Source organism: Rhodamnia argentea, chromosome 2 (assembly GCF_020921035.1).
Source record: "Rhodamnia argentea isolate NSW1041297 chromosome 2, ASM2092103v1, whole genome shotgun sequence".
Lineage (NCBI taxonomy): Eukaryota > Viridiplantae > Streptophyta > Magnoliopsida > Myrtales > Myrtaceae > Rhodamnia > Rhodamnia argentea.
Window position 1 is genome coordinate 21726111 of NC_063151.1, and position 18959 is coordinate 21745069.

General features: G+C 40.2%; 3 protein-coding genes across 5 annotated transcripts; 2 read left to right on the top strand and 1 right to left on the bottom strand.

Annotated features, from left to right (window-relative positions):
* Positions 1 to 3795: 3795 nt before the first annotated feature.
* LOC115751380 (WAT1-related protein At4g08290-like) lies at positions 3796 to 6321 on the top strand. Of its 2 annotated transcripts, none has more exons than XM_048274595.1 (7): positions 3796 to 4144; positions 4453 to 4515; positions 4784 to 4900; positions 5125 to 5362; positions 5555 to 5641; positions 5718 to 5869; positions 5988 to 6321. In XM_048274595.1, exons 1-7 carry the CDS (start codon positions 3828 to 3830, stop codon positions 6157 to 6159), a joined length of 1146 nt encoding a protein of 381 aa, XP_048130552.1. In that variant the 5' UTR covers positions 3796 to 3827; the 3' UTR covers positions 6160 to 6321. The 2 variants fall into 2 exon arrangements, with proteins under 2 accessions (XP_048130552.1, XP_030545134.2); XM_030689274.2 differs by having other exon boundaries at positions 3813 to 4144; positions 5483 to 5641.
* A 1115-nt stretch (positions 6322 to 7436) lies between these two features.
* LOC115751384 (gamma-glutamylcyclotransferase 2-3) lies at positions 7437 to 10754 on the top strand. Of its 2 annotated transcripts, XM_030689277.2 has the most exons (8): positions 7442 to 7755; positions 7873 to 7949; positions 8472 to 8525; positions 9715 to 9771; positions 9875 to 9915; positions 10024 to 10095; positions 10323 to 10402; positions 10485 to 10754. In XM_030689277.2, exons 1-8 carry the CDS (start codon positions 7647 to 7649, stop codon positions 10568 to 10570), a joined length of 576 nt encoding a protein of 191 aa, XP_030545137.1. In that variant the 5' UTR covers positions 7442 to 7646; the 3' UTR covers positions 10571 to 10754. The 2 variants fall into 2 exon arrangements, with proteins under 2 accessions (XP_048130023.1, XP_030545137.1); XM_048274066.1 differs by lacking the exon at positions 9715 to 9771 and having other exon boundaries at positions 7437 to 7755.
* Positions 10755 to 11478: 724 nt separating this feature from the next.
* Positions 11479 to 18035, bottom strand: LOC115751378 (glutamic acid-rich protein-like). The gene is made up of 9 exons (XM_048274065.1): positions 17689 to 18035; positions 16879 to 16984; positions 14282 to 14592; positions 14048 to 14153; positions 13563 to 13928; positions 13414 to 13490; positions 13213 to 13337; positions 12362 to 12616; positions 11479 to 11820 (listed from the first exon to the last, which is right to left on the bottom strand). The coding sequence occupies exons 1-9, from the start codon at positions 17808 to 17810 to the stop codon at positions 11801 to 11803; spliced, it is 1488 nt and encodes a 495-aa protein (XP_048130022.1). The 5' UTR covers positions 17811 to 18035; the 3' UTR covers positions 11479 to 11800.
* Between the last annotated feature and the right edge of the window lie 924 nt (positions 18036 to 18959).

Here is an 18959-nt window from a genome sequence, read left to right on the forward strand (position 1 = left end):
TTTTTAAAAACGGTTAGTTCAGCACCAATTCCGGTGAGCTTCATCGAAAATCTAACGTGGTATCTACATATCTCGCCGGAGCTTCCAAGTTAGCCATAAAAAAAAAGTTAAAAAAAAAAAAAGCTAAATAAACTATACAAATAAAGGGGGAAAAAAAGCCTTGTGTACAACGGCTAGGGCTTGGAAGCCCTCGCCGTCGCCGCTACAACTTCTTCTGCCTTTTTTATTATTATTACTTTTTAGGCTATTTTTCTGTTTAATTTTAATTTTTAAAAAAATTAACTATTTTTTAGTTGAACAGTGCACGTGGACACCCACGTGGGTTGGTTTTTTCAAACAAATTGACACATAATATTAAAAAATTAATTAAAAAATGTCACGTATCTTGGTTGGCCGGAATCGGCACTTGAGTGATCGTTTTTTATCGGAATTAGCACTTAGGTGATCGTTTTTCCTCCGATTAACGCTTAAATGATCCAAAAAAAATATTTACACTAAAATGAGTACCGTACATAAATATTAGCACTCTATGTATCCTTTTGTCTTTTTTTGGCTAATACCTTGCAATTATCATGTTGTGACGAGGATAGTATCTCAAATTCAGAATAATAACATTGATTTTCTTTTGTTTAAAGAAAAAGAGAGAGAGAGAGAGAGAGAGAATTCCGTTCTTCATCGTTCATACCGATGCAATAATAGAGCTGGCTCAAATGGATGAGCACTGGCCTCGGGTGCAGGAGGACATGGCAAAGCACTGGGTTCCGCGCTTGTCGTACACCACAAATTCCTAATCGATATCTTCCTCTTTGGATTAAAAACCGTGCATTTTATTTCCTTCTCTTTTCTTTATTAATTCATACAGTACTGGCTCCTACTCGAGCAAATTGTTATGTCGTCGCATGATTGCCTTCTTTTGATGTATTTTATTCTTAGTGTAAATCTGAGTGGACTGGTCCACCGTCTATTAATATGCGCTGTCGGAGAAACTTCCAACAAGATGATCTTTTTATAAAAGAGAGAAAAAAAAATAGTTTAGCCCCAAAGAGAGAAAAGAGAAAAAAAAAAATAGGACAAAAGCAAAATCCGTGGGCGTTATTAGAATGTGTATATGCCCTAGGTGAAAAGAATTGACTTCAATTTCATTTCTCTTGGTTTCATTTGTTTCGTAAAAAATGAATAATTTAAAAAAAAAAAGATTGCTTGTGTCACTCGAAATAAGTAGTTAGTAAACAATATTTTTTCATTATCGATGACAATTTATATCTAAAAATTTTCCTAGACAATGAGAGTGTTTTTCATGTATTCATCTATATAAGCTATATAAGCGATCATTTTCTAGGAAATTATTTTTTCAAGCCATTCATTTCACACGAAATAAACAGAACATCAATGTTCTTTCTTCTTCCCAACTATAATTAGTCATTCCTATTGGCACATATCACGCAAGCATGAATAGGATCAAGCCACCATAAATACTTTATCATTATTCTCTTTCTAACTTTGAAGATTAACATGGTCCATGTGGAATTTGAGGTTAGTGTTAGAATGCACATGTGAGTGAATTATGTTAGAGAAAATCCCACATCAAAGAATTGGTGTGGTGTGTTAACGGGCTCGGACTTGGGTTCCCTCTTGACGATCCCATCGGGTGAAGATATCGGGCTTCCGGTGCGTACTCCCAGCAGTTAGTACCAAGGAAGGACGTACTCCAATACACATGCGCTTCTTGGACAAAATAGGCTCATAATCGATCAGTCGCGAGTAGGGAATATGCACTAAGGTGAGTCTTTGCTTTATTGTGATGAAAAGAATTTTTCAAAGATTCTACATCAATTTGTAATTTCTCTGTAAAACCGAGATAGTTATCTTTGAGAAAATTCAAGCAATAGTGGAAATGCCTATGCTTTGATCTTCTGAAGGTGGGAAAAAAGATAAAATTGAGAAAATGGATATTTTTTTATTAATAGCAAATAATTAATGTTTGAAACTCAAGGAACTAGTCTCTTTGCTTTTGGTTAATCTGAGAAAAAAAATTATGGGATACCACAAGAATTGAACGATGAGCAGTTGTTACCAAGGAAGGACGTACTCCAGTACTTGTGCGGTTATTGGATAGACTAGGCTCATAACCGATCCGATGAGAGTGGGGAATAAGCATTAAGGCCAGAGGGTTTGAATAAAGTGCAACGCCTTATATAGGCTTCTAGATTTCGGGAAGGGGAGCAAAAACAAATTGGACCACACATCAAATAAAGTGACTGTAGTTAGGCGGTACAATCCTCTCTCTCTCTCTCTCTCTCTCTCTCTCTCTCTCTCTCTCTCTCTCTCTCTCTCTCTCTCTCTCTCTCTCTCTCTCTCAGGGTTAACATTGACCGTTGTAGAAAAATCGACTTCTAGTCATCATCGTCTAACCTAAGATCATAGGGCTTGGATTGAACACGAATGATAGAGATATAAGATTCATGCTAACTCGAGCCTAAAGTATGAGGGTCTCTTTTAGAGGGGGAATCGGCGAGGGTTAGATATGTCTTGGCATGTTCGCGAATAACTTGTCGAACTATGTATACACGGTGCCTATCCAATAGAACATTGAATAGGAGCATAAATTATATATATGTTCCTTGAAATTTATCTCAATGTAAAATGTGGCTCATGAACTTTAAATTTGTTAAATGTGATCCTTGAATTTTTAACGCAATGCATAATGTCGTCCCGAAATTATTGATACATGTTCAATTTAAACCCATGGATTATATGAAAATATTCAAAGTTGTCCTTGTACTTGAATTAATTGAAGAAGAATATTGAACATTTTTATATGGTCCTAGAAGTCAATTGAATATGTACTAATAGTCTAGGGACCACGTTGAACAAATTAAAAGTTTATGCGCAACGTTGCATATTAGGCTAGATTTCAAGGATCACATTTAAAAAATTAAAATTCAAGAAGCATGTTGCACATTGAATCGGGGACCATTGTGTTATTATCCCTAATAAGAACTGATGGAATGAAAATTTTCGAATTAAGAATGGCGGGAAACGCAACCATATGAAAGCAGATCCCTCTCCCATGCATTCATCTAAGTATTGTTCATGAAATCCACATGGACAAGATGATAGCTGGGAGAATTGCTGATCCAATCAAACAGAAGTATTGGTATTCACTTGGAATAAACACTAACGTGTTTCATGCCTTAATTGTTTAGATCCACATGCGTGTATTGCGTGTGAATCTTGGGGAAATGTCCAACTCAGTTTAGACCTATTGTACGAGTTCTTAACTTTCCAATTTTGCCAATATAGTTCTAAACCTTTTGCGCGAAATTCCAATATACTAATTCTAGTCAATTCCAATATAGTCGTTCCAGTCAATTGCCACAGAAAATTGCTAACCTGTCACAAGTACACGTGTCCATGTCAACATGCCACGTAAGACGGGCTGCGATGACTCGACGCAACGTCGGCAATTTCAGGCAACAATCGACTGGAATGGCTGCATTGGAGTTTTGCACAGAAGGTGCTCGATTACATTGGCAATATCGAAAAATTTAGAACTAAATTAGCATCACTAGAACAAGTTTAGGACTAGTTGGGCAATTATCCTGTGAATTTTGATGGAAAATAAACCTTGGCCCGTTGCTCTTGTAAACCCATTCCTCCACCTCATCGTTCAATTCACCCGCCAACACCTGACAAGCTTTTTGGACCTCACACACATCACTTTTGAACACCAAAGGGAGCACTCATCAAAAGGTTAATGCCTTGGTGACCAAAGCAAGCATTAGGAGATGCATTTCCCAATGGTCTTCTAAGAAAACAGATAACTGATGCACGAATTGTTTGCATTGCCTTCTTTTTCCTCCCCCGTCTATAAGGAGGCTCTCCCATTGCCTCTCCGTTCGCACACCAAATTCGAGAGAGAGAGAGAGAGAGAGATGGGCGGTGGGAGCATGAGCGTGTCTTGTGGAGGGTTTAATAAGGTGAAGCCGTACCTGCTGATGGTGGGGCTACAGTTCGGGACGGCCGGGATGTACGTGATAAGCACGCAAACCCTGAAGAACGGCATGAGCCGATACGTCCTCATCGTGTACCGCAATGCCATTGCTGCTCTGGTCCTCGCTCCCTTCGCTCTCGTCCTCGAAAGGTATACCCGTCTCTCTCCTAGATGCTTCTACTGCCCTATGTACCACCCCTCGGATGTCCCGGTTACAGTCGACATGTTCGGAGTTTTCGACGATGCTTGCCCACATCATACGCGTATGTCCGTAGTTCCCCGACTTGGCAAGGGCTCACGAGTAGTTAATAACAGAGTGAATTGCAAAAACACATGATCTCTGCCGCGTTGTCGAGACTAATTTCGCCGCATGAAGTCAATCGCATGTCAACAAATAACGATGTTTCCTTTTGTTCTATCGAACCTAGTATGCTGACAATGTTCATTATACGTGACGGGAAGATCGGACCGAAGATGACATTCTCTATTTTCTTCCGGATCGTGGCGTTGGGATTTCTCGAGTAAGTCTAGGAAAATTCTTGTAATTTCAGCGAAACTAAAACGACCAATTCCATCGATCACGTAAGGACTTTAATATAGCATAAATAAAATTGCGTAGTAAAGTTCGGTCGCTTGGCATGCCAAGGGCCAAGACTTAACCGGTTCATCTGGCTTGAAACGTGTTCCATGGGCCTCCTATAATCAAACCGCTGCACTTGGGCTTCTAGGTTATAAAATGGTGATAATCCGAACTAAAGTTAGCTGACTATGCAACTATGCACATTGCAGGCCCATCCTTGATCAGAACTTTGCGTATCTGGGGATGATGTACACGTCGGCGTCGTTCGCGTCGGCGATTATGAACGCGGTTCCATCGGTAACCTTTGTCATGGCCGTGATGCTCCGGTGAGATGATTTTTCGTGTTCAATCTCAAATCACCTAATTAAGTTCTTTTGTTAACGGACAAACATATTATAATTTATAACTAACTAAACGACCACAATAAAGATGAATATAATGGTGAATAGAAGAATCGTCAAAGCGAATTATGAAACCGGATTAAAATTCGAGATGCTACGTAATCATGAGAAATACTAAGAATTGGCAACACCTTGTTGGGATTAATTAGATTAGAGCGAGCCAAAATCAAGGAGGTGCGTGGGATCGCGAAGATCGTCGGGACGATCGTGACGTTCCTCGGTGCATTGGTGATGACAGTGTACAAAGGTCCTATGATCCGCCTGATTCGGTCCACCGGCACGGCCCAAAGCCGTGCCGGCACAGACCCGTCCGACCAGCACTGGGTTGCCGGCACGCTTTTCATCTTGATCGGCTGTTGTGCCTGGTCCGCCTTCTTCAACCTCCAAGTAAGTCTTCATCCTCTTCTGAGAATCCGAATCCAGCCGTCCGCCAAAACAAACATAAAATCGAAACTTAAGCTCGGTTGTGTTTTTTCCTCCTTCTTCCTCCTCGAATCGATTTCTCAGTCCATCACGGTGAAGAAGTACCCGGCCGAGCTGTCACTGTCGTCGCTGATATGCTTGATGGGGGCGATGCAGAGCGCGGCAGTGGCGCTTGTCGCGGAGCGTCACCCGGCCGCGTGGCGAGTCGGGTGGGACTTTCGGCTCCTCGCTCCTGTTTACAGCGTAAGTCGCAAGCGCCCAAACATCTTTCCCCTCGGAAAAATCGAAGTTAAAAATTTAACATCTCCGGACATGCCAGGGCGTGGTCGGCTCCGGAATCACGTACTACGTGCAAGGCATAGTGATGAAGACGAGGGGCCCGGTGTTCGTCACGGCCTTCAACCCTCTGTGCATGATCATCGTCGCGGCCCTCGGTTCCATCATCTTGTCCGAACAGCTTTATCTCGGAAGGTCTGCATGCCTTCTTCTCTCTATCCTTCCTCCATTTCCAAGTTCCGACATCAAAATCTAAATCCGATTTTTCTCGGGATTTCGTTTCTAACAACAATCTGTGCACTTCGACGAGCAGCATTATCGGAGGAATCATCATCGCGATCGGTCTCTATTCGGTGGTGTGGGGCAAAGGCAAAGACTATCCGATCCCATTGCAAGAATGTGCTGACCCGAAAGATGAAACCCAGAAGCTGCCGGTCTCTGTGGCAAATGGGGTCGCTGGGGATCATGATGGTACCAGAAAATGATTCAGTGTTCACTTAGGTGGATCGATTTGTGACGTGTAAACATATGGGAGTTGTTGCTCTATGATCAAGTTTGCAGCCAAAGCGTGAAAATTAGTGGGTTGGACCATCACATCCTTCTTAATTTTCCTAGAGCTTCAAACAGTCCTAAAGATTGGCAAACAACGCTAGGGACATTGAAACAATGTTGCGATGAGATCATGCGGTTCAATTTACGATTGAGCCAAATCTTTTGGACCCGCGTGCACGAGACATTATATGGAACCTAGGCTCCGTTTGTTTCCGGGAAAATAACTTCCGAAAAAAAGTTTTTCACTTTTTCCAAATTTTAGGACACGAAAAGTAGACCGATCAAAGAAAATATTCTAAGCCAACCGAAAGTGCTCCTTTAGAATAAAAGAAAACGACTTCCCCTTCCAAGGTAAAAAAAATATTGTCCCGCTCTCTTTTCTCTCATGCAATGTCCAGCTCGGTGTTACCTTATCTCTCCACGTCAACATGCCACGCCATCGTCAATTAGAGGACGGGTCAAGTAATTATTGTCAAAATGAAATAGAAGTCGAGATTTTTTTTTTTTGTCACACTAAAATGTGAGAAGATAAAAAGAGAAATTATCGAACATCATGAAATTTGATACTTTAATTGACTCTGCTGCAACCTTTGCCTCTATCTCTATTTCTAGGCGAAATTCCTTGTCGGGTAAGTTCTGACCCGATAACGATTCCACTGTAGACTCGACATAATCTTAGTACCTGTTACTCGGAACCCGTGCATCTTTACTGTAACTTGATATTGGATTTTGTTTTTTAGGTGGGAGAGATCTACCGTTCATTTTGGGATTCTGGCCCCTTGAAATGGTTCAACGCTCAACCTCTCGCTCGATCTGTCATTTTTATTCTATTGTCGACAGATAGTTTTTTTCATAAAAAGAAAACCTGGGTTGACGACGCTAAGGATGAGTAGGTATGATAAAATTAGGAATGTAAAAAAGAATGGCCCGAACCGAATTGATGAATGAACTCGAGAGAGTCGAAATGATGGGCTCGGATTCCTTGGGCTTTTTAACCCATTTGGAATTCTATACATCAGAATGGAAAACCCATGAGATTTCCACGGCAGCACTAAACCTTTTGTTTTCAAAGATGATTTTTGCAAAGAGATGCAGCTGATTCTCAGCATATAGTTGTTTATGGATGACTCGTTTGGGAGATCTCTATTCATGATTTTGCCCACGCGACAAATGAAGTTTTTTTTTTTTTTTGGTCGGATACAAATGAAGTTTACTCATCCATACATGACACTTTTGTGTTAGAATCTATTCCCAAGTAGGAAAGTGACATAGCATAGGATGCAAGATCCAATTTTTCTACGCCTAGCTTTTCTCCAAGGCTAACTCGAAGACGAGGCAACGATTGGCCGCATTACTCTCCGCTCTTTCCAATAGAAATACCCGTTTGGCACCTGCAACTGAGAGAGGGAGAGAGAGGGAGATGGTGATGTGGGTGTTCGGCTACGGCTCTCTCATATGGAAAGCTGGGTTCAACTATGACGATCGCCTCGTGGGTTTCATCAGAAACTATCGTCGCGTATTCTATCAAGGTCTCTCTCGAACCCCTTCATTGCTCTGTATTCAATTACATTTCAATGCAATGACCAGTGCTAAAGCCTGCGCTCGACGTTGAAATGATTTGGGTGGGGTTCTTGTTTTCTCTTTAGGGAGTACTGATCATAGAGGTACGCCGGAGTTTCCAGGAAGGACTGTCACTTTGGAGCCTGCAGAAGGAGAAGTCTGTGTAAGCCCGTTCCACATTTTCAGCGAAGTGAAAATCCAAAATTTGAATTCAAGTTGTTTGCTTTACCATGTTTCTGCGCATTATACGAGGTTCTATGTAGACCCTGTTTTGTATCACTGATCTCGGTAATTATCATAGCATGTCGCCGCACCAGATCAGACTCTGTAATTGGATCTGAATTCGCATTTTCAGTCTCGTCATGTTTTATGTGGACAAATCCTTTTTAACCAAGTCGCTCCACTTCATATAAATATGAATGTTTTTTCGAAAGTGAATTAGAAATGTGATTTTCATCTAAATGAGAACAAGAAGTGTGGTGGTTACAACTTTTGAAAGTCAGGGTCATGTGAAGCTGTATGCCAATAGGTGATTTGTGTTAATCTTGAATGGCCTGCTGATAAATTTAACATACAGTGCTTTTGGCTCTCTCTATCACATGAAACTATGTATGGAGTTCTTATTTTGTACTTGAGCTAACTCAGTAGATTCACTAAGTTATGTAAGCTTCATTCAAGGTCATAGTGGGGAGTTGCATACAGAATTTCTGATGAGGAAGATCAAAGAACTGCCATAACGGTATGTTTGTTTTGTTCGAAGTTCTATTAGATCTTGTGAAAGCACAGTTTTTTAAACTTGCTTACATGTTACCACATGGGTCATTTTACTTTCCCATGAAGATATTTGAACTTGGTTTTCTCATTTAAATTTAGCTTTGGAGTAGCTGCTGTCCTGTCCTATGATTAGAATATTTGTAGCTGGAGTTACCATGTAATTTTCTCTGTCAAATCTTTGGAGTTATGCTTTATGTTTCTGCTCTTGCCAAATCTTGCAAGTGAACCTGCTTTAGGAGAATGCTTGGCTGTAGCAATCTCTTTCGTTAAAGGCAATAAGTATACATTTTCAGTGAGTTCTAATGTGAAAAGTAGAAAGAAAATGCATTGTAGAAAAATTTTCTCTATGTTGCCTGAGTCGAACCATTATAAAGTTTGTCAGTCCTTGAGAATTTTTTTTCTAATGTAGTAGCCGAAGCCCAAAGCATGGACACTGTGGATATTAACACTAGTAGAAAGGTAGTAAATTCAGGCCAACAAGCTTGTTAAGACTATTCAAGTACTTTAATCAGATTCTAAAAGTGACCTATTAGCCTTCTTGCTGGTTATATAGTACAGTGTGGTTCTACACGAGATGCATGTGTCGGTAACTGGAAAATGAGTGATGTCTTACTGAATTATTGTGGCATCGTTTCAAAATATGCCAGCCAAATGCTATTGAAGTTGTAAGTTTCAAAATGCAACAATTACCTGTTCTGATTCTTACTCCTCTGTGGATCTGTGACAAAAGGGCTTCATTCAAATTTGATGGAAGAAAACCGAGAACTGTCTTATTACTTTAGTAGATTCTATAGTACCTGAGCTGAAGCATCGTTTGAGTGTACTATGTGCCTGCTAGGCCACAGTTGATGTACCCTTCACTTTGCCTGCTAATTCTCAGGCTCGAATGATTTGGGATCTTTCTATTTGTTATTGTTTTCCTTTTCCATTCGTGCAAATGAGGCTTTTCTGTGGTATTTGCATACTCATTTGTGTTTAGTCTATCATTTGGATTTAAATTATCATATTTGTCCTTATTAATCTCTTCCTTATCAGTTGAAATCTTTGCTTTGGATGATCTGGGACTCTCTTGGTATTAGAGAATGAACCAGTGCCTAACCTTTCGGAATCCTCTGTCCGTTCACCTCACTAGATCGTTTTCTCTTGTGACGCAGTATCTAGAAGTAAGGGAGAAGCAATATGATCAGAAAGCTTATCTCGACTTTTTTACTGTATGTTCTGAATTGGATCTTTTTATCTCTTTTTGCTTCTAACGAAACTGAAATCAAAGACACCAATAGTTAATTTCATCAGGCCTGCTGAATTCTTTTTCAGGACCCAGCTGCTATAACTCCGGCTGTATCTGGAGTAGTGGTGTGAGTGGGACAATTTGAAGAGACTCCCTCCCTTATGTTACTTCTTCTTAAGTAAAATCCTTAATGTGAACCCACGGAACAGTTATGTCTAAACTTGTTACCTTTCAGATACATTGGTTCTCCAGAGAAGAAGATTAACCAGAATTATTTGGGCCCTGCACCTCTTGAAGACATTGCTAGGTACGCATCCCTCTTATTCTCTCTCTCTGAGTGTGGGAACTGTGAAGAAATTCGATGATCCATCGTAACTCGTCACTACTTATTCTGTGGATGAATTTGGATTGTATTTATGTGCCAAGTCTTGATGTTAATGATGTTCTCGCTGGAACTCGGTATTTTGAAGTCTTAACTCGCGTTTGATCTTAGGGTCAGACACAAATCTCTGATAAATAGCGTTTGGATTGCAGACAGATAGTGCTTGCTGAAGGACCCTCAGGACCAAACAGGGATTATCTTTTCCAATTAGAGAAGGCTCTTCTTCAAATAGGTGAAGCTTCTGAGGGAATACTTGGGATACTGATGCCTGGCCCCGTATTTACTTCGAATTTGTGTCTTTTTTTTCTTTGAAGGGTGTGAAGATAAGCATGTAAAGGATCTTGCGGACGAAGTGAGACGTCTCCTATCAGAGAGGAAACTGAAAGGTGAAGAAGCATGAAGCATTATGTTAACCTTCGAAGCCACAGGACAAGCCTTCAACACATTCATAATGCCAAAGTTCTCAACTTGGTCACAGAGTCAAATACTTTCATCAGCCATTGATCGGGGTTGATTGTGTTGATTTCAGTATATTCTTTTACTAGATCAACTTTATAAAACTTCGAGTAGTTGTCTTCTGATTTCTTGCCTAGTCTGAGCAACGTCATGAGGTTTGCAGCGAGAAGCAACCGAGAAGAGCTTACAGGCAGCTATGCTACTTTGGGTGTATTTGTCACTATAGTAGGAGAACAATCGAAAGAAATGACATTAACGACTCTCTAACATGCCGACTGCTTGGATCAGATACAACCATAATGCAAGCCCAAAAAAGTGCCATGGCATGGTGAGAGCCAGCTTAAGCGAGGTCATGGGTTCAAGGCAAGGTGAGAGAGAGAGAGAGAGTTTTTTTTAACTTGTATTCCGTAGGTCCAATCTAAGCTGCTAATACAACTCCGTACATTTCAGTTATTCTAGTCGGGATTAAGGTTCGACTATTTAATGCTGAGGAAGAGCAAACTGATTTTTCTTTATCAGTGAAAAGTACGCTGATGATTAGCGTAGACTCGCAACGCGATGCACAGACATGACCTCTAAGGCTCGAACTCACAAAGATTTCAAGACCAACTCTACCACCATTGGGTGCTTTTCATAAGTTGTTCGACTGCGCACTTGATTCCGCATTGCCTCAAATTCAAAACAATCAACACCTCACACATAAATCCCGATGGAGAAAATTGCAAACGAGGGCTTTGCAAATAGACCATCCTCGCAGCAATGTCCCCGCAAGTAGCTGCTAAACTTGCACTTCAAAGGTGTTAGAGCATAATGTCCCATTCACAGACAAATAAAACTATCAATAAAAGGTGCGAGACATAATATGTGAAATTGCATATAGAACTATCCCCCAGAAAAACAATGGACACTCCTAAAATACATCATCAACCACACTATCATTCTAGTACGCAGAACTCTAATTGTTGACTGGTTAATACCCATCTTCTCCAAACATATTAAAAAGTCCTACATGAAATTCCTTAGCAGCAACAATAATGTTAAGTCCCCCAATCAGGGGCACATCTGCAGACTAACAATTGCATACTAAGCTTAAACTCAGCAGCAGTATTCATCTGTACACATTCATGGTTGACCCTTCCATTATGTTATCCTGCTTGTCAGGTGGTGCAAAATTCTAGTCACTCTCCTCCTGATCTGGAAAAGAAAAAATAGAGGAAGCCTATTAATGAGATGGAGAATAGCTCAGATGCACCGGTTAATAACAAAGGGCCAGAAAAAAGAGATAATATCATTCAATGTTTATAGACATCTAACAGACCGTTCCATACATTGAGAGAGATTGTCACTCGATTTGACTTCCTTCTATTAATTTGTCTCTTTTGTTTCCACACAAAATTTTGAATATATCGCCCTAATTACAACTGCCTGCAATAACTACTAGAACTGTTCTGAGGAATGGAAACCCAATAAAAAAGGACAAAGGAAAGGACAGCCCATCAGCTTGAGATTTGAGTCATGATTCACTAACAGACTTTACAAATCTGCACTGAACATTATTCAACACTCTCAAGATGTGAGTGCAGTAGAGTTCGCTAAAGTGCACAAATGCGAAACACAGAGAAATAGTGCCATGGAATGGATGAAGCAAAAAATATTCTTGTAACTCTATTGGACTGACATCTAGCATCTCCAAATAAAGAACATATCAAAAAGAAGAATCAAGGGGAACACTTACCTTCACTGAGCTCTTCACTTTGGCTCTCATCATTGCCATCATCATCCTCATCTTCATCTTCCTGATCATCATCACGACCATTGCCTGCATCAGAATCTCCTGCTTCTTCTCCATTTCCTTCTGCTGGTATTTCTGGTTTTGGAGGAGCTACATATCTAGAAGATGTCCTCCTACGTGAGCTTGCCACTATATTGCTCGTGTCAATGCCTTCAAGTTCTTTTGCTCTTTCCTTTCTCTTCTTCACTTCCTTGATCTCTGAACATACAGAAAAATGACCGGCACACTTGAAAATGCAGCTAGATACATGTAAAAGCTGTCACTTCCTAATCATCTGTTGATTATGCTATTTAACATGGACTACACATAGCTGATGTACTCTTTACTAATAATAGCAAAGATGGAAACAATCAAAAAGGTGTGGTACCAAAGAGATTACAGTCCCAAGGCATCTTGAATTATCTAGAAAAATATATGGATCTCAATTCTTTATCCCTGAAAATTTGCACTACAAAAAGCCCAAAGAAAAAAAGGAAAGAGGGACAAAGCGGTGAAATCTCTCATCTACGTCTGTAGATCCCCCAAAGTTAAAGCCTATTGATTAGCTTGTTAGGCCACGGCCTTAAACAGTGGCATGAGATCCCTGTATCTCCTGCCAAAGCAAACAATGCTGTCTACCAAATTTTCTCCTTCCAGGAGATATAAGATCAGTAGTCATCAGCCCCAAACCTGACTTCCAAGTATCCACCAGCATATGGTAACGGTTCATGCCTCCATTTTAGAGTAACCTATTAATCAAATCCACTTAACAAATCCAGTTGCAAGAATTTTGAGCGAAGGACCATATGTCTCACCCTTATCAGTAGGATTCGTTGACAATCCTTCTCTTGAGAGTATCTCCTCGAGCTCCTTCATTAGAAAAGCCTCACGTTTATCCTCAGAAACTTGCTTGACCTTTTTATAAATTGAGGGTGGGACACTGCAAAGAATTGTATTTCTTAGCACAACTACCTTCATAAATGAGGAAGCCCTTTAACTTTCTAACAATGTGTTACCTCATCCCACAGGACTTGATAATTGATTTAAGACGATCCACGCTTTTTCCATATGTCGGGGTTGAGACTTCTTTCTTCTGCAAACACAACAGGTGAGTCAAGCAAAATATCTAATGCAATCCTTTTTAAAACAGGAGAAGAAACACCACCTTTGTGCGTCGCTCTGCAGATGAATGAGATTCACCATCCTCAGAATCGTGTCCATGGGGTTCTGAGTCACCATTGCTATCTGATGCAGCTTCTTCTGGCTTTATTCGCTTAGACACCTTATTCTCCTTTGCTGGGGGTGCTTTACGTTTTTTCAGCCCTTCTGCTTTCTGCATCCTTCCTCTGGAAACAGTTTTCTTTCTAGGTTTTACTTGATCCTCCTCTGCATTTTCTTCATCCTCACTGTCTGAAGAGTCAGAACTTCCTTCAGGGCTGACTATTTTAGGGGTTTTCTTCTTCAAACTCTCCTTAGCGCCTTTCTTCTTAACTGTGTTCGCGGATTTAGAAACTTCAGGAGATTGCAGTACCTAAGTAATAATCAGAAATGGTGGTAAAATAAGTTTAGGTCCTTCAGCTCAAAAGTAAAACTAATCCTAAAGTAACCTCATAATGAGAACAACATAATGTTGTAATCAGTTTTGCTGACCATTCCTACATGCTCATTTATGAACTTCTTGTGGGGATCCAATGCATGCTTTTCAAGCTCAAGATCTTTCTCCAGAAGACGACGGACTACAGCCATTGTTACTTTCCTGCAGAAATTATGTAAATGCCCTTTAGACATGACGAGAAAAGCCACCACGACATCCCACATGATTAAGCAGACCGCACATAGGCACTTATACAAGAAGCTAAGAAGGTGAGATATAAAAAGACATACTCTGAATTTGCTCGAAAATAAGCAGCTCTCTTCTTAATGGCTTTATTTATCATCCTCTCAGTTATATCGGCTTTACGTCCATTGTCTTGAGTTTTCTCATCCTGTGAATGAAGAGCTTTTTTTGCAGTCAAGAGACCCATAACTGGCGAGTCTTCCATTTTCTCTTCACTTCCAGAGTTAGATTTCTTAACTTCATTCTTTGACTGAGGACCCTCAGACAATTCCTCCATCTCTCCTTTAATAGAAGACACATTATTTTGCAGAGACTCCCCTGAACTCTTAGAGGCATTATCATCACCTCCTTCCAGGCACTGATATGCATCACAAAAAAGGTATTTTAACAGATTAGAAACCCATAAGCAGAAGTGTGCCATAAACAACAAATAAGAACCAAAAGAAAAGCAGCCAAAAGATTCCTGAGAAAAGTATTTGCACTAATATCTGATGACCATTATTAGCAAATCACAGGTTTGTCGTTTTAAAGCAGAACTACTGTTCAGCAACCAAAACAAGAGAAGGCACAATTCTCAATCCTTAAAACCCGGAATTCTTTCCTGAATATAGTCCAGTTCGCCGAACTTCCTTGAATGGCTACATGGACTACAGAAAGAGCAATACTTTTATTTCCCAAAATAATAAAAGCCCAAGCAACTTGACCTCCTCATGCCATCCCAGGGATCCTGATTAAGAAACTTAATCAACTGAGATCTTATCAGTGGCAGGAACTTAACATGTATGTCACAATCCAGAAGGATGCAATCTAATAATCAATGCCATCCCAGGAGTCCTGATTTGAAATCTAACTACTTTGACACGGTCCGAAGAGAGTATGTACCAGCTATCACTTTTCTTTCACTTACACTTTTCTTACACTAATAAACAATTAGCAACAGTCTCCACAAAAATTGCATTCAATCTTCACTTTCAAGATTTAAGAAATAGAAACCATTGGTGATGATGGCCCAATAGTACGGGTTAATGTTCTACAAACACAAGTTTGTGAGATCGAACCCACTTACAGTAGTAGAGCACACATGTGTATATCGGTTCTAGATCTCTAGCAATTCAAGGGGTTACATTGACGGGGATCGCCTACTTGGGACAATGGGGTTGCCAGTGTAATTAAGTGACAATATGACCGAAGTCTTATATTTGATGATTTCTTAGTGAGTTCATTCTATTGCAAATGTGGGACAGGGTGACGCCTAGAGAGAGTAGCAAAGCTAGTTGCCCCTTTCCACCCTTATCTTCCAACATAAAACTATCAAAAAAAAGAAAAAACAAAGCGTGTCCCCAACAGAAATGCCACGCTTGGGTGAAATGGAATATATTATACTAGAATAGAAGAAGAGCAAAACATCAAGGGCAATAGCTATCTACAATTAGGTTAATTAAATAAAAGTAACTATTTTATGTTTGATTCACCAGAATTGCAGATGAAATCATCCCCAATAAAAAATCAATATAGCCATTATACCCCTGTGCCAGTTTTAATAATTTGACGATAAAAACATAAATCCCTTGGCATTGTATAATATCTAATCATCTTTTTACAAGGTAAAGAACCTAAATAATGCTGTTGCGATGCATTTTATTAAATAGGAGCAAGCGGGACAATAAAAGAAAATAAGGGCGCTAGCAACAAGTTCCCAGTTTACCTTACTTAAGGTTTTTATTATGATCCAATTCGTATAAAGACCAAGGTGCTTTGAGCGGGCACTAAATCCCTTGGCATTGTATAAGAAGACCATCGATAAAAGACTGGGGCTTTATGTGGGTCCAATCTATGAGGGCCTTATGAATTTCCAACAACATACAATATATAGCTTTATCACGATACTACTTCTTGAATAATTCAAGCCACCTCTCTTTACTGCCCTATCGTGACCAACACCACCGCCTAATTAGACATTACTTAGTTTCAATCCCCTAGATGCGCTGAGATTGGTCCTTAATTTAAAGGAACAATCCTCTGGCGGACTTGGAGGTAACTGGCTAAAAACTCAAAATGAAGCTTCATTTGGATGACATGAGAAGCATGCGAATCGTGGAGGGATGACATAAAATTCACCAGCATATACTAATAAGTCAGATGAGTGATGTCCACCACTAAGCATGATTCCAGTCATATGTGATGAATTGTATCATATCCATCTTTCAACAGCAGATTCTGGTTAACAGGAAGCAGAGCACTAGTGGCTTCAGCATTCTTGAATGACAAGTCAACAGGATCTCCAACTGCGACAGGCAAGTTCCACAGCAATCTCGGTGGAGATCTCACTGTCACGCAACTTGCAACCTTAGGAGGCATTTCACATCAGGAGAATAGCTAAGTTGGGAACTTCCATAATTTACTCAAACGCATCTATTTCAAAAACTTGTATCGTCATTAGATCTGGAAAGTTCTGATCAATTTCTTGAAAGATATTCATCATTGCATATAAGCTTTGCTACTTTCTTTAGTCTTAATTTAGAGTATAAATTACACACATGAAACTGGCTTCAAACACTGTACCAAAGAGCATGAGCGAGAGTCATTGCGAATCTCATAATTGGGTGGCACAAAGGGAGCAAGAAAATCAAATTTCAAAAGTTACCTCCAGTAAACATTCCTTTATAAATCTCTTATGAACATCCAATGCATGCGTCTCCAGGCCTAAGTCCTTCTCTATCAATCTCCGCACGCCCTCAAAGGTCAAAGAGCTGCACTTAGAAAAGTATTTACATTCCAATTCACTCTTAGATCACCAAAGACATAAAAACCAAGCTCATCAATACTCGGACAAAGTAGCTAGTTTGCTCAAAGAACACATCAAACTAATAAGTTCCTAATCCAAAGCACAATCACTGGCAGAAAACATAGAATAACGATGACAGGGAGATGCATTTCAAATACAAATAACTTCCCCCGGAGAATTTCAAAAGAGTAGATAATAGAATAAATCAGAAAAACTAAGACAGGTTCCAATTTGCGAAAATTAACAAAAGCTCCCACATGTAATAAGAGGTTATCTAGGTTCTTTCCGCGACACGAGCCTAAGATTTCCGGCTACAATCATCAGAACGCCCAAACAAATTAGTGTCAAAATGTGAGTATTAAGAGCAGTTTTACGCGTCGGTCCAGACAACAAACTTCATTCGTGCTAGGTTTCCTTGCTTGCTATTTCAAGAGCAAAACAACACACGACGGCCTAAAACGCCCCAGAACAAGGAAAAATTCAAAAGTTCGCGAGATCGTACGCCCCGCAAGCACCGCGAACGAACTAGCTACGTAATTATGGCATAAGATAGGTAACAATCAACACCAACACTAGGCATAACCTCCCACACAACCCTGTCCTTGCCCTACCTACCATTCCAACAAATACGCACAGACAATCAAAAGCGAAAAGGAGAAGGCCACATACTCGGCCTCTTCTTTGAAATGAGAAACGCGGGACTGCATAGCGGCTTTGATCTGCGACTCCGTGTCCTCCGGCGAACCCCGGCTCGCCGTCGCCCCGCCGTCGCGCGCCTCTTCCTCCTCCATCTCCCGCTCGACTCGCTCGCAGGGCGTGGAGGTGTCGAATTCGACTGGATTTTGAATCTCGAAATGGGAGCGATTGGCTCGGAGTGAACGATGAAAGTGCAAAACCACAGTGAGCGTGGGTGTCTGGGTGTCGTGTCGGGGCGTCGCGCCGAGTTCAACAGCTTTCGAGAGTGGAAGAAGAAGAGGAGGAGGAGAACGGTGAGTGTGTGCAAGACTAGACGGGGAGGACGGTGTGAGTGAGATTTATAGCCGTCCGATTGAAACTCGGAGGAATCAAACAGTGATCAGATGCACTCGTGGACTCAAAATCGTCTGCTAGCTCGTTGATAGGGTTTTTCTCCATGTTTTTTTCCCCTAGAATATGTATAAAAGGATGTTTCCCGTATATGGATTACCCAAAAACAAAACTATTTATAAAAAATAGTCAATAGCACGAAAAACTTCAAATTGATCCGTGACAAATTTTATCTCAAACTAAGTTTTAGATTGTTAAGAACTCGCAAAATGATACACGCATGACACATTTACCTTACGTAATTTCTGATAAATTTTATCATGAAATTGATGAGCTATATAGTACGTGGCTATAACTCACTTATTGAAACAACTTCACTTCGAAATTCATAACTCTCTTTATTCGTTCAATTATCCCTAATTTGAAAATAAAACCGGCTCATTCTCTGTCTTCCTCGAAGCACTAAAACTCGGAGATCGTTTTTCAACAATTTTTGTTGATAGGCCTGGAAGATGACGCGCTTCTTTTCTAACCACTTCTAATCGAAGTCATTTAACATCCAATTTGATGATTTGGATGAGTTAGCCAAACAAGCCCCGATAAAAGAAAATCGAAGATGAGAAGATTATCGGAGATAAAAGCGAACTCGAACAAGTTTTGATTCCTAATCATGAAGACGAAGACGACATGAAATAGCGTGCTCAATAAAGAGGAAGACAAATAAGAATGAGAGAGAGAGCCCTATTTGTTTTCAAATTAGGGCTAATTGAAGAAACAAAAAGAGATAATTATGAATTTCCACATGAACTTGTTACAATAACTGAGTTATTGCTTTGTACCATCCAACTCAAAAATTTCACTATAAAATTTGATCAAAGCTTACGAGATAAATATGTTACGCGTGTCCCAGTTTG

What these genes read in the sequence shown, in the direction of transcription:
- LOC115751384 (XM_030689277.2), top strand. Translation starts at nt 7,647, where the DNA reads ATGGTGATGTGGGTGTTCGGCTACGGCTCTCTCATATGGAAAGCTGGG. An exon ending in CTGCAGAAGGAGAAGTCTGT is followed by an intron (nt 7,950 to 8,471) that starts GTAAGCCCGTTC and finishes TCAAGGTCATAG; the next exon opens with TGGGGAGTTGCATACAGAAT. An exon ending in ATCAAAGAACTGCCATAACG is followed by an intron (nt 8,526 to 9,714) that starts GTATGTTTGTTT and finishes CTTGTGACGCAG; the next exon opens with TATCTAGAAGTAAGGGAGAA.
- LOC115751380 (XM_030689274.2), top strand. Translation starts at nt 3,828, where the DNA reads ATGCACGAATTGTTTGCATTGCCTTCTTTTTCCTCCCCCGTCTATAAG. An exon ending in TTCGCTCTCGTCCTCGAAAG is followed by an intron (nt 4,145 to 4,452) that starts GTATACCCGTCT and finishes TATACGTGACGG; the next exon opens with GAAGATCGGACCGAAGATGA. An exon ending in GTCATGGCCGTGATGCTCCG is followed by an intron (nt 4,901 to 5,124) that starts GTGAGATGATTT and finishes GGGATTAATTAG; the next exon opens with ATTAGAGCGAGCCAAAATCA.
- LOC115751378 (XM_048274065.1), bottom strand. Translation starts at nt 17,810, where the DNA reads ATGGAGGAGGAAGAGGCGCGCGACGGCGGGGCGACGGCGAGCCGGGGT. An exon ending in TAAATGAGCATGTAGGAATG is followed by an intron (nt 13,929 to 14,047) that starts GTCAGCAAAACT and finishes ATTATTACTTAG; the next exon opens with GTACTGCAATCTCCTGAAGT. An exon ending in AACGAATCCTACTGATAAGG is followed by an intron (nt 12,617 to 13,212) that starts GTGAGACATATG and finishes CTGTATGTTCAG; the next exon opens with AGATCAAGGAAGTGAAGAAG.